Source organism: Lampris incognitus, chromosome 13 (assembly GCF_029633865.1).
Source record: "Lampris incognitus isolate fLamInc1 chromosome 13, fLamInc1.hap2, whole genome shotgun sequence".
NCBI classification, from domain to species: Eukaryota; Metazoa; Chordata; class Actinopteri; order Lampriformes; family Lampridae; genus Lampris; species Lampris incognitus.
In genome coordinates, this window is record NC_079223.1 from 28,800,473 (window position 1) to 28,815,265 (window position 14,793).

Below are 14,793 nucleotides of genomic sequence, written 5' to 3' on the forward strand. Positions count from 1 at the left end.
ATTGTTTAGTAAATTCAATTTTCCACATTCTATTCAGCCTAGCTTTAGCGAAGTTCTTAAATCTGCCGCGCTGAGCCCAGGGAGCCCTGTTTGTGAGTGGTGCATACCTTTTTTTTTTTTACTTTTGTACTTTTTTTTTCTTTACCATTTTTCTTCCCCCAGCCACCCTTAATTCGCCATGAAAAGATTTTCCTTGCTGGAAATTCTGATTCCGCTATGATCGGTGAGGCATTCCAATCCGATGCATTCTTATTGTGCCGTGCCTTAAGATGTGTGTGTGGTGGAAGAGGTGGGGGGGGGGGTTTCCCTTTCTCGCTGTGCCAGGGCCCGCATCGTACAAGCGCTCATGCAAGAAATGTTGCCTTTGCCAATTCATTTGTGATAATAAAGAAAATAGTTAGGGTTGTTGTGCTTTCACCCCACCCCTGAAATATCTTTTGTGATGATATGGATATTTATGTTGCAGTCTGCACCAGTGAGCGTGCAGGAATAATCATATATGCATACTTGCAACGCAGACATAAATATCCAAACCCCCCCCCCCCCACACACACACACACATACTGTTCAGCAGTGTTGGTACATATGAATCAAAGTTGACAGTTACTCTACTCCATCCCCCAGAATGCCTTTCAGAGACTGCTTCAGCGCATCTGTTTTTTGTCGGCTGTGTTATGTTTTGTTGCCCCCATCTCTTCTTTTGACACATTATTTGACCTTTGCATCAGCACTGCTTTCTTCAGCCAAAGCTGGCGTTAGAATGATGCCATGTTTCGGTCACAGGCTGCCAGCTGGGCTGCAGTAAGCCTTGACGCCTTCTCTCAATCACCTGAACGCTGATGGGTCAGGTGATAGCACTATGGGGCTGAAGGGCTGGCTATCGCAAGTTCTTGTTTATTTCGCTCCCTACCGCGGCTCAGATAAGGCGAGGATCTGCACCTGTGATTACCGGCCGAGCAACTGCTTGTGCCCCATCTGCCTCCTCGTCCCCTGCTCTCTTTCCTGCTTTCTCTCCACCCCACCCCACCCCATGCAATATAAGTGTTTTCCCAAAGTGGGAAGAGGGGGTGATAATGGTATGCGAGGCAAGAAAAAAGAACGAGAAAGACAGAAAGAGGCAAAGGAGCCTAACCCCCTTCCCCCACTCTGTTCTCCACTCCCCTTCTTCTCCAACTCCTTACAACAGACAAGAGAGAGGAGAAATAACCTTAGAATTGCTGAAGGGGTTTAGAGAGACAGAAAACTGGATTTGGTCTCTTGAGCTAGTAAAGTATGCTACATTGAATAGCCTTCAGGTACTCTTCAATCGGCTTTTCAAAACTGGTAGGTTAACCTCGCGGAGGCAACCAAAGATAATTACATGTTTGAGATAATTACCAGAGCTTTCAGAAGTCAATTTAGACAACACTAGAAAAAATGACAAACGGATTCTCTCTCCCTTTCCGTCGGTTTCTCTCTCGCTCCGAGCTCTCCTGTGTCAGTGCTAGCTACAGACCCCCTTGTTTACTCTCTGTAAGCTAAAACCCAAACAAAAACATTAACTCAAGTGCTATTTCCTCTGTGCTATCTAACCCCAAACAAACCATATTTCTTTTTTCAGTTATGAATGAAAAGGCAGGCGTAATTTCATAATGACATGTTTTGCTGTGGTTGATTTTTTTTTTTTTTTTACCGTTAGCCTGGCCAGGCCTGAACTTAGCCGGTGTAGCCGCTACACTGGGATGTTCTCGGTGGATCCCTTGGAGACGCCGCTGTTTGTGACAGTGCCCATTGTCAGAGGCTTGCAGGGGGTTGGGGGGTGGGGGGGTAAAGGAACTTTCCATTAGCTAAGTACACATGTGTTAAGCTAGGTTATTGTTTATTCAGCCAAAGAAACCACGGCGAGCCTCGGGGACTGACAAGACCGCCTATCGCAGGCAACATGAGACACAAGCTATGAACTCCTGTTCGCGGACGGGATCTTGCAGCTATCGCGACAAGTGTAGGTGTGGTTACGCGGAGCACCAGTTTTTACCTGTGGCGTCGTTTTAGGTTTCTCTTCGAGGATAAACGCAAATCCAAACGCTTGCTAATTAACACGTGATCGGCCAAAACAACAACAACAACAACAACAACAACAAAACAAACAGACAAAAAACAACAAAAAAACAGGGAACAAGCCAAAAGAAGAAGAGGTCAATCAAAGCAATCGGGGTGATCGCAGTGAGTTTCCAGACAGACATGCGACGTGAACGTGAGAGTGAACACGTATGTATATATCTTCCATGTAAGTTTCCCCGGACAGTTTCTATTCTTTGAAATACCACCGGCCTTGATTTGCTCAATCAGAATCGCCCCTACTTGCTATTCCACTGCAATAATGAAGAGGCTAAGACACACACAAGTCACGTGGTCACCTCTTTGTATCACTTCTTGAATCCTTAACAGCCGCCCTGCATTCACTCCCCAATGGAAAAAAGGGGGGGGGTGCGCTGGAGGAGAGGGGGGCTGCAGAGGAGGGAGGGAGCGAGTAAGGGTCAAAACTCTCCCCTATTCAACTACAAAGGCTGCCATTACCAACAATCACTGCAATGATTCAGAAGTTTGTATTAAGAACAGCAGTGGGCCACTGTAGGACAGAGAGAGACAGAAAGAGAAAAAGGGGGAGAGAGAGAGAGCCTGGTAAGTTGGGTGTAACTCGATCCATACTTCAACAAGAAGCAGATAGATTAGCGATAGTGGTGTACTGATTGGGAAAATAGCAGCTGACCCCTGCAGTCCGGGTTTCCATTGAGCCGGAGGGGTGTCATGGGGTCACTCTTTTGACTGCCAGATTTACCTAAACCAACACTACTGGGTCTCCCTGACCTGGAAACCGCTGTTTGTATGGCTAAACAGTGCCAATTGTTGGGCAAAAGGTACTACGATAGCGCTATCAAGAATAAATTCTTACACAGTGACCACAACCCTGAGCTCACAAAAACAGGGTTTGTTTTGGAAAGAGGGTGAGGCTTGTAAGGAAAAAAAAATTCACATGCTATCAGAAAAAAAAAGATCCCAAAATTTGATGACGTTGTCTGTAACAGCTGGCTATGCCAAATAATAGTAACAAGACATCAGCAGCAAGCAACTAAATCAACTTTTGTTGAGCACAGGTTCAAGTGTCAACTGCACGTTTTTTTAACATTAAAGTAATCCTCTCTATTAAGCACAAAGCACTATAACCGCTGAGTGCTCATCAACATTTCAGATCCTCTCACATCCACAAACAGCATGGAGGAGAATTCTGAACAAAACAAAAAAAAGGTAGGGAAAAAAAAACAACAAAAAGAAAATTCAATTATTTCCAGAACCACTTCAGTCTACATGGCTCAATCAAGTCGAGGAGCTCTCCAGACTTGGAGTGAGTCCTCAGCACTATTAGCAGAGCCCCGCTCTACTACAGTGGAGGGCTCAGCGCCCCCTGAGTTCATTAGCAAATTGCCGTACCCCCTCGCCATGCTCTCTGCACAATTAAAGACAACTGTGCAAACGATGCACGGCCGGCTAGAAATACCCCCCGCTTCTCTTTCTCCCATGCTGCGGCCCCTGGAGCGTGGGGGCACTGTGTGCGTCTGACAGAGAGGTTACCCACCACCTGCGAAGGCATTGCAGCCGCTGCATTTTTAAAAACACTGAGGAGGACGTGACCTGTAGACTTTAGGATGCCGTTAAGATAGGCCAAACTAACTTCATTGTTAACATCGGCCTTTGTGTGTGTGTGTGTGTGTGTGTGTGTGTGTGTGTGTGTGTGTGTGTGTGTGTGTGTGTGTGTGTGTGTGTGCTGTTAAACGTTTACTACACGCACCAAATGCACATTGTTAGGAATATTTTATAAGGTGACTTCTAGGTTTTTGGACAGCCGAGCTTAATGCTGAAGTACTGTGTGTCATGGGGCACTTGGAAATGTGCTGATCAAGTGCAGAAATGAGGCAAATGTGCTGGGACTCAGGCGAAAAATGGCTCTCGAGGGAGCGGTAGGGAAAGGGTTAAGGAAGTCTAACTGGTGCTAACCAGTCACTCCACTCACATAGCACCTGAGGGGGGTGCTGCATTTATCAGGCCAGTCTGAACACACACACGTAAACACATGCACACACACACACACACACAAAGGCATAAATACACACAGGCATACACTCTTAACACTAAGAAATGCAAAAATGAGCTCACACATATGTATGTGAACATGCATGCACAATGTTTGTGCACGCTACTATACACACTGACACAGTGAAAACACACACACACACACACACACACACACACACACACACACACACACACACACACACACACACACACATAAAAACACACAGAAGGGTGAGCCCAAACTGGCTCGGCTGCATTCACAAGCCAGCACAGAGCCTCTCTGACTTTTTCACCTCTCAGCTATGCTCTGCTTTCTTTTGAAAGGGGCGCCTAGCGTCCCTCCATACTCGTCTGTGTAGGCAGGCTAGCAAAACAATGGCAAAATGCAAAAAAAAGACAGAAAACATTTGGAATATTACCGACATGACGCAAGGGCACATTATGCAGCAAGAAAGTCAGCGCTGTTGGATTGTTGAGTTTAATAAATCCAAAGTATTCTTTTCCCTCTGACAATTTTTTTTCTCTCCTCTGCTACAGTCGCCTCGCTGGAATAAATTGGTTTATGAATAAATGAGCCTCCCTTCTCCCTCTTGTTAACATAGTTCCTTTGTGCAAATTCTCAACATTTTTTTTGTGTGTGTGTGTGTGTGTGTGTGTGTCAGTCCACTTCAACTTTATGCCTGAGGGCATATATTAAAAATACATATGGAACGAGATAATGCACACACAACGCAAATTCGTTAAGGATGTCACAGCCTAACGACTGCAGATAAGATGTCACGCGAGAAAATAGCCTGCAAAATTCAAAAATACATGTATTACGTATTCAGCCGCATATAAGTCATGAAATGCAGTGCCATTAGACTGACAATATATGTATTGAGGAGGGGGAGGCACGCATCACTCTCCTACTGCCTGTTTGGATAGGCCCACACACACACACACACACACACACACACACACACACACACACACACACACACACACACACACACACACACACACACACACACACACAGCCTGGACAGTCTCCCTATGGAGCAGTGAACGATCCTTCCGGAGGGTTCCATTCTAGATCTGTCAAAAAAGTTTCCCAAGGTGCCTTTTGACGCCAGCTGGGCCCATAGGTCATTTCATATAGTTATACCATTCACACAGAACATCCTGTGTAAACACAGGCCTATGTGATTTTGCCCTGAATTGGCTATATACGCGCCACGTAGGGACCATCATTACATTAAAATAGGCCACGCCAAGTCAATTAAAGATCTGCATCGGTGCCCCCAAGCACAACATAATTTTCTTCATATACCTAGAAACCCTTGGGTTTTAATACACCCTATTTCCGCATCGCCACGATACATATGGCTTCATTTCGTCTCCTGACCTATCTATAAAAAATATTTTTTTTAAAAACTGCTGAATCCCTGAAGAATACACAGACCCATTCAAAGAGACACTTAAATGCACAAGTGGCGTTGTGTTATTTAATTCTGTTTCTGAATTAAATGAATTATTATCTTCCGGGTGATCTTGCTCATTTCCATAATCAGACACAGGGGCCGGGGGTCGTCCCATTTGGGTCCCCGGGTCGGGCGGTGAATGGTGCGCGCGCGGCTATACCGCCGTCTATTCACCTCGGCGCGTGAAAGCTGGTGGCTACGAGGAGCTCCGGAGCACCGCAGCAGGCCAGCCACTCAACCATATGGAAGTCCGCCGATTTAAATTATTTAGCCTAATCGCTTCATTACTTTTTATAGCGGTGTATCCCGCTAATCCCTTTCATTTGGGCAGTTGCCCCCCCCCCACTCATCGGTATCTATAGCCTTGGGCGGAACTTCAAAAGTTTTCCTTGAAACACATAGTATGTAAAGTAAAAAAAAGGCTTCAAGATTGCGTATCTTTCGCACAAATGAATTACACTAACCGAGACCCGGTCGGTAAAGATAAACCCGGTTGTGATCGTCAACGTTATTTAACGGCAGTATATGGACCATTAGGGTCACGCCTGCACGCTTACACGCGCGCCACAACGTCCCTGGAGTGCGCGCAGCCAGCGGAGCACATAATGAAGGCTGCGGTTATCTCTGCTATCGCCACCGCTGCGACTCACAAAAGGCAAACGCTCCCTAATCTACCTTTAATGCCCGCTACATCATCGCTTTCAGAAATAAAGCGTCGCCTCGGATTCTCCTGCGATCTGAGCGAGAGAAAGGGGGGGGTAGAGGGAGGGAGAGAGGGAGGGCCGTCCTTGATAAGCAATGTGCACTCATGTCTAAGGAAGAGAAAAACCCACCGACAACACACGTAATGAACCGTGAACTCCGCTGGAGAAAGCAAAGGCACCTAAACCAGTGTCTCCGTCTGGTCGTACAGCGTGAGCATATATATATATATCACACACACACACACATACATATATATATATATATATATCGTCGAGCCTCACTGTGCAAAATGACAGAAATGTAGGGCCGCTGATAACGTTTTGCTTTGATGAGAGAGAGAGAGAGAGAGAGAGAGAGAGAGAGAGAGAGGGGGGGGGGGGAGCAGCAGCAGAAGAAGAGACGCTAAATTAAAATCGACATGAAACAGGTCAAGTTTATGGCGACGCTTTTTTCCAGCCAATCTTCCCGGGTCGGTTGTGGGATCAAGTCCTAATGGGCCAATAATAGCAACATTATTCAGAAAATTTTCATTTCGCTGGAATGTAAAACGGCCTTAATCATATGCAAATAGCAACGCAGCCGAGTAGTGACCCAGAATAGCTGAATAGCCAGCAGTGAGAGTACAGCGACAGGGAGGGAAAGAGAGCAAGAGAGAGAGAGAGAGAGAGAGAGAGAGAGAGAGAGAGAGAGAGAGAGAGAGAGAGAGAGAGAGAGAGAGAGAGAGACGTACCTGATCAAGAGGCCCCGATGATCTTGTGATTTCCTCGCTGTCTGATTTTGATCCGCCCTCCCTGTCGTCTATGACCAAGTCGATGGGCATCTTGCCTTTCAAGCAGCTGATGTACCGGTGACAGAAATTATCACAGAGTTCGTGTACCTACACAGGCGCAGAGAGGGAGGGAGACACCAGACAATCACCGAAATGGGACATCACAGAGAAAAGTGACATGTGCAGCCACAAACCCCCTTTGACATGGAAAACGGCCCCAAATGGTTTCAGGCGGGCCAGCTGATGCGAGGCGCAGTGAGTCAGGTTGTGAGGTGTACAGGCTAACTTCATGTCTCCTCTCAAAATAAAGATATCTGCGGAAATTGACAGTGACAAGAGGGCTCACGGGCTACAACGTTCTCAACATCCGTGTTAAATTCATCGGTGCCCCGGAAAGTGGCCGTTTCTGGGGGGAGGGGGGCTGATTTGACCCGCCCGACTGACATTTAAAGTAAACTGCTTAATTTTGTCCTTTTACTACATTATCACTCGCGACCCATGCGGCGCGTCTCTTCACACGCACGTTTGGCCGCGACAGCGAGCTCTTCTGCCACATGATCCATCCGCTCAGAGCACGCGCACGTCCGTCCGCGAGAGCGGCACCGCGCATGCGGACGAATAGGAAAATGTTTAAAATGCGCGTGATCTTCATAAAGTTCTCAACGACCGAACCACCGTGCTCATAAAGGCGGCTCCGCCGCGAGTGGCTGTGCCGTTTGATTAGGGCGACAAACACTTTCTCGCCACAGATGGCTGTCTGGGGCCCCGCTGCCCTCCGTACACAACAGGGGCGCCTCGGAGAAGAAAGAGAAAAAAATCCGCAAAGTTAGTCTAGTATATGTTTCACCTTGCATGCAATTTCTGCCGGCATTAAACTTCATTAGAGGGGTTTGGGCACGCGGAGATATCCGTTCCAGTTGTAACAGCTTGCGTCGTGATTAAACGCGGGAGAGAAATGGCCCCATGATTGATTTTGACGCTAATTATAACCGACTAGCAAAAATACATTTATGCAAATGTTGCCCATAGGTCTGAAGTGCCACTCTGAACAGAAACGGCGGAGGGATATTACCTTTTCCAGCTCCAGAAGATGAAATCGTAAAACTTGAATGGCTTGAATCATCTGAAAAATTAAAATAACAATAAAAAAGATGAGTCACACGTCTCTTGATATTAAACAGGCAGGTTTTTCCTCCATACAACTAACTGCAGACGGCCCAAAAAAAATAATAAAAAAATCATATGAATCGATTTTATGTGGAACTGATATTAAACTTGGACATTATTGCAATATGGCGACGTGGCATACAGGCTGAGCTGCAATAAGCCCGCGTAATGTGGGCCTCGCAGTGAGGGATATATTAGACATCAACAAGTCGTGGGGGGGGGGGACTGTTACGGTGATATCATACTGAAAGTCCCAAACTCAACAAAGTGAAAACATTAACATAATGACTTTTCATCGTGAAATAGGGGAGGTCAGAGGTTTCTGACAGCCGTCTAATGGTTGCCCGCAGAAGACGCTTATCTGCAGTAAGTGGCAGGCGTACTACCGGGGGCTATCGTCATCCCCAACTGTCCAACCAACCTGCAAGCCTGCTTTCACTTTTAAACAGCCTCGCTGTCTCACGTCATGTCTCACAAACCCGCACACAGCATGCAAAGGGGTCCTGCTACCATTAGGTACATATATATGTATGTGAAACACAAGGTGCAAACTTTCAGTTTTGTATTTAAAAACGACATTTCTCTTACCAGATTATCCAGCTCTGGATTCGATGAGAATAAAGGCTTTTCTGCCCGAATCTGGAGGCGAGAGCGGTGAAATCTTAAAATAGCATCAACGCGCAGGAAGGCGCAGCGTTGTGGAGAACAGCAGCATGGTGATCACATTCAGCAAGCTTGGGTCTCATTTACAGGCCACTTGTTTGAAAACATACCAGTTTTTTGATAAGGTATCGCATTTCGCTCTGTTAACAATGCAACACGAACGTCTCCCTTAAATCAGCCGTCTGTGCATGCATGGTCATGTGCGGGTAGCCAGCCTATGACCCAAATAAATGAATACATACATGAATATGAAAAACTTTTCTAACCTGTTTTGCAAACACTGCTATGTCTTCATTGAACGATTCCGATGAACAAACATCTCCTCCCGCCACCCCGGGCTCTCTGGGCGTGCAAGTTGCTAATTCACATTTCTCAAAAATCAGTGCAAGCAGAGGGAACAGGGGGTGCCTGGGAACATACATACACACAAACACACACGCACGCGAGCACACGCGAAGACGCACGCGCACGCGCACGCGCGCACACACACACACACACACACACACACACACACACACAATAGCAAATGTCACCAGAGAGAACAGCGTCGTCGGGGTCAAGACTACTCCGGGCTAGATTTAGCCAGCCGTGCCACACTCTCCCAACAACTCGCCCATAGGGACTGGCTGCAGCCTAGATCAGCTATAGGTATACATGATGCAGAGAGACGTTGGGAAACAGGCGGAGGACCCCCGTGATCAAATCTGTACACACGTACTAATAACAAAAACTTTTACAGTCTTTCAGGTAATCTCTCTCTCTCTCCCTCTCTCTCTTTCTCTCTCTCTCGCGTCAGTCTTGTGCGTTACGCATGCGGTCCATTTGCCTTTCGAGGCGACTAAAAGCGAGAGGCTCCTAAATTTATAGATATTAATTATCCATTTAGGATGTTGATTAAATGTAAGTGTAGCCTAGTTAAGTTGGAGAGAAAGGCGACGCTGACAAAACGGTGTCCCTACGGTGTGCTACTATACGGTGGTCCATTTATTTTTGGCACCGTGCAAAAAACCCACGGTTTGGGTTTTTTAATTAACTCTTCTGAAATAATTTATGACGTGCATGTATGGGGTTTTACTATAGTTTTAATTGACTATAGCCTAACGCGTTGAGAATAATCAATTTAAATAATCCGTCACGTAACACAGAGGGTAAATTAAAAGGCCCATTTCAAATGGCATAATTGAAAAAAAACTAGGTAAGTTTGGTTTTATTAATCATTTAAATGGCGGTCTAACGTGGGATAGTGTCCTACAATAGAATTTGGCAGTATTTTCAAAAAATAAAAATAAAAATAAAATAACAGAACAGTAAAATAGTTGGTGAGGGACTAAGTTGACACACGACTGAAAAATAAACTAACTGTATTTCCTTTTGGCCCCTCTGACCGGGCGCCATGGCGGCACGTAAGCGTCACTTCTCCGCATAACGTACGTAGCCTATCGCAAAATGCGTAAAAGCAGCGCGCCTCGTGATTTCCCCCAAATCCCTGGAGGCCACGCCGGACTCACGCCTGTCTCCCAAGACCTCATCCGCCATCCCGTGAAACACACGAGGTCCCCCCCTCCCCCCACACACACACACTACACACACACACACTACACACGCCAGGGGCTTGCACCTACCCGTATATCGCGTCTTTATCTCTCTTGAGAGCGTCGTTTACTGACGAGCCCATGCTCGGCGGCATGGTGTTGGTGTGGGCTGTGTGCGGGTACTGGTGGGAGTGCAACTGGGGCCCGTGGTTCAGGTGGACCGCCTGCATGGACCTGGCACCGTGCGGGTCTCCGTACATGGTGGTCGGGATTCCCACCCCGTCCATCCCGTAGTGGGGCAAATCTTCGTACTGCACACAACAAACACGCATGTCCAGTGGTGAACATGGGTGATATCTGACTAATTACAGGGTGAAACTGCGGCGTCTAATACCTAACATTTGGAGATTATTTTGCTGTGTGTGTGTGTGTGTGTGTGTGTGTATATATATATATATAGTGTGTGTGTGTGTGTGTGTGTGTGTGTGTGTGTTCATTTTGTACCTATGTAGGTCCGTACATAAAAGGTGCACGGTGAATAATTCCAGTAAATCTAGTTAAGACGTATTATGCTCCAAAACAAGTGTAAACATAGCACAAAAAAGCCTCGGTGATTTAGAAAACAGACTTACAAAACAAATGCTCTACTCTAATCTACGTAATTGCAAGTTTTCTAATTTCCGGGAGCCGTAATTACGCAGAATGTTGCTCCACACCAAGCAAACTATAATTCATGTTGGGAGCAAACGCGACTGGTAAACGGGGTTCTGTGTGCGTGTGTCTGTCTGTGTTTGTGTGTGAGTGTGTGTGTTTTTAAACGACGTTAAGTTAAGTAAAGTTGGTTATACTTCAAACTTTTTTTTCACGTGTCAATTTTGAGTTATAAATATTCTGTGGTCACTCTCCATTACCATATCGACGCCAAACAAGCATTGTAGTTAAAACATGACTACTTTGCGGTTAATGCAGAGGTCTCTGGTAAGCAACCTTAAAACTATATTTTATATTTGAAGAGGATTTCCTTGACAAATTAATGACTTGCTTGCATTATTGATAACGCTGTGTAGAAGGGGAAGTAGACCACAGAGAAAGTGTGGAGAGGCCATTATCACTATAACCCCACTATTGGGACCCCCCCCCAAAAAATCACCAGAAGGTGCAAAACTCAGCGTCATACTCACAGTGCAAGATTATCTTGTATATATGTAATATATGTGAATCAATGCATTCGTCATTGCCTCAGTACTAAAAAAGTGCCTAATTGGCATTATGCAAATATCCTCCCTTTCCCTTGATTTACGTAAATAAACTGCAGACAATGAAGTAAAAAAACTGACGGTGAAATTTGCATTGCTTAACAGTAAATGTCAGACGAAGTAGTTGTTGTTGTTTTTCTCTACACAAATACTAAACTAAACACGGAACCCTGGCGAAAGAGCACGAGTAGAAATCGACTTTTGGGGGCCAATGTCGACGTTTGTGTTGCCCCCCTGCCCTCCCCATTCCACTTCCAGTAACTGGCCTGTCATAACTCATTTGAAAAATAGCCGATATGATTACACCTCCAAATGTCCCGCAGTCGGCCGTTTGTGGAGCAAACGAGCGCGTCCGTGCGTAATACGGTGCCGCCTCGGATGCAGAACACGACACGGGGCTCGGTCCTGCGTGCATGAGTCCGCAGGACGGCAGAAAGTTTGGCCGTGAGCGCGTGTCACGAGCCACGTTACCGTGCGGCTTTGCAATTCTAGCAGAGTTGAGTTAGAAAAACTTTTTTTTCTTTTTTTTCTTTCTTTTTTTTGCTGCAATAGCCTACGTACCCGTTGCGCCATAACCCTCCTTACTCCCTCGTCTTCCTTTCAGTTTAGATATATCCCCTCTGAGGCCAGGGTGAAGAAGAAGAAGAAGCGAACACGCAAATTCCAAATGGGAGATCTCTCAACAAAATCCCTCTATGTCTTCCCGGGGAAGGGTGAAGCCAGCCCCCTTTCTGCTCAAGTTTAGCCCAGGCACGGCGAGTACAGGCTCCTCTGCTATCCTCGGGATAGCGGCGGCGGGGCGAGCACCAGTCTCCTTTACCAAACCAGGATGAAAAAAAAAATGTTAAAAAAAAATACCCGTCAGACAAAACTAGCGACTCTCATGGCTTTTTGCCACTCCGCCTGTCAATCAAACGCGAGGCTTGTCAGAGTAGCGAATGAATGATGGTCCGACGCGCGCCTCCGCGGGATCGCACACCTAATGTTAACAGTCAAATCACAGTAAATACAAAGCTCTCCTCGTTTCTTTGATCACTCTCGGCTCCCGAGTTGATTTTTTATGCAAAAGCGTCTACAGGAGATCAAGAGGAGGTGGGGTGATAATTCTGGCTTAGTCTTTCTTAAAGGAGCCACGATCGATGCTGTGTGCGAGGCGAGCCGTCTGCCCGTTCGTGTGCAATGGATGTGTGTTGATCGCGACTGAGGAGTGAATCTGGACCAGACTGCTGAAACCCGGAAGTAGTGGTGGCCATAACAGGTCGCGTCTTACACAATGCGTTGGGCTACATCAAGTCGTGCGAAGAGGGGGGGGCGCGACGTGGGAGGACCCTCCGAGCTCAGCCAGCGCACTGCGAGCTTCGAGCCGTGCTACCAATGGAGAAAATATCTCCTCCGACGATCGTTTCTCTTGGATATACGTTTCAGCATACCTTCCTTGTGCGTAGCCTTTGATTACTTGACACGCACTAAGACACCTGCACCGTATTGCGCCGCGTTGCTATTCACGCCGCTCATCTACATTCAGCTTGTTTGTGAGCGCTTTACAAATCGCAGGATATCGCGGTGTGCAACTTTTCTTTTAAACAAATCCTCGACGTTTAAGCCTATACGATCTATAAGGTCAAGCCTACTGATTCTGCGTAGCAGGTCAAAACGAGAGGCAGTGCATCATTTCCCTACGAGTCGATCTCATCGGCAGATAAAGCGTTGATAGTTAAACAAGTTAGCCGTAGAAGGTTGCACTGAACACATCGTAACACTCGATATGCTTTCTCGGTCTCTGTGTAACACGTCAGCCACGAATCTCGTCATTTTCACCCCTATAAGCCTTCGTTTATTAGAAGACAAGCGATCGGTCCGTGTTGGGGTGGAAGACGGCAAATTGCTGGTCGGGGGTAGACAGCGTGAATAGATTACAGACACGATAGTGTGTATCTGCGTATGCACTTTGCACCGGCATGCCTTAAGTACGTACCTACGTGGTTATGAATGGAAAGCCTATGAAATGCATTGCAATTTCTTCACCTAAGTGAGATAAGTCGAGCAAGCAACACATGTCAAGTTGAGTGACAGCCCGTCTCTAATTTTTGAAGACTTTCGAAACCGAGGCATCTCGCAGCAGCAGTCATTAGCGATGCCGATTAAAAAAAAAGAACAAATGTTCAAAACTTTGGGAATGCGTTTTTGAATCACATGTGGAGAAATAAGCCGTCGGAGCGTAATGTTGTTTTTTACAGCGAAAATATAACCCCTGTAATTTTTCATTTTCCGTCCGTCCCTTTACCCCCACACCACCGCCGAATGGGTCGCTCCAGCAGCGGCACGCTCTCGCGCTCTGCCGTAGATGTCCAATGGAAGCGAGGCTCTGGGATGGGAGCCCCCTATTGGCTCTCAGTGTGATCGATCCTGAGGTGATTGATCGGTTTGAGGCCACTTTGGCGAGGAGGTGCAAAACAAAACCACCGCTTGAAAATAGTATATCGCACACTATTTTGCATACTGTCAGCTTCTATAGTCTGTATATTTGCCAAAGCGCTGCATCTTTGACACGGAGGTCCGTGTTTTGTCCACCCCGGCTTTCTCCTTTTCTCATTCACAGCCCATCTTTCCTTCTCTATTTCCCATTCAACCATAAATACACGCGTGACCAGATACACATTTCAAAACCTATTGAGAGTTTCCAAGTGCACCGCATGTAACTGCGGAAAACACATTTAAGTGATGATAATTAAAATTCTTCTCATTTTTCTAAGTGACTGTCGCGTTTACCCAACGTTTGTACACAACGCAGAGCTCTTCATTAAAGTTTTACTCTCTCCAGTTTGCCACGGTGACCTTGTGCGTAAATTCCGGGTCAAATGGCCTGTTAAAAAGTTTCTATGAAAATGAACGGAAGCTGTAGCTACTCCTCTCTTAACGAAATCTATTTTAAAAAATTGCGTATGGGTGTAATTTTGTCAAAAATACCTCGAATTTAACTTTTTTTCCTCCTCCCCAAGATATCCCTCTCTCTAAACAGTAAACCTCGGCAGTTCTGTTTGATTCCTATTCTAATGCGTTTGGGTGGCATACAGAGGAAAGTGGGCAAAATAACAGGCTAATATCTCCTGATTATGCTATAAGCCGTC

General features: G+C 46.2%; 1 protein-coding gene across 1 annotated transcript in view; it reads right to left on the minus strand.

Moving 5' to 3' along the window:
* Positions 1–12,873, minus strand: part of meis1b (Meis homeobox 1 b) — a 104,262-nt gene extending 91,389 nt beyond the window's left edge. The window contains exons 1-6 of the mRNA XM_056291367.1: positions 12,227–12,873; positions 10,500–10,720; positions 9,144–9,285; positions 8,803–8,853; positions 8,120–8,170; positions 7,009–7,155 (exon numbers count right to left, since the gene is read on the minus strand). Coding sequence (XP_056147342.1) covers positions 7,009–7,155; positions 8,120–8,170; positions 8,803–8,853; positions 9,144–9,285; positions 10,500–10,720; positions 12,227–12,238 — 624 coding nt within the window. The 5' untranslated portion in view covers positions 12,239–12,873. The remainder of the gene's footprint in view (positions 1–7,008; positions 7,156–8,119; positions 8,171–8,802; positions 8,854–9,143; positions 9,286–10,499; positions 10,721–12,226) is intronic.
* Between the last annotated feature and the right edge of the window lie 1,920 nt (positions 12,874–14,793).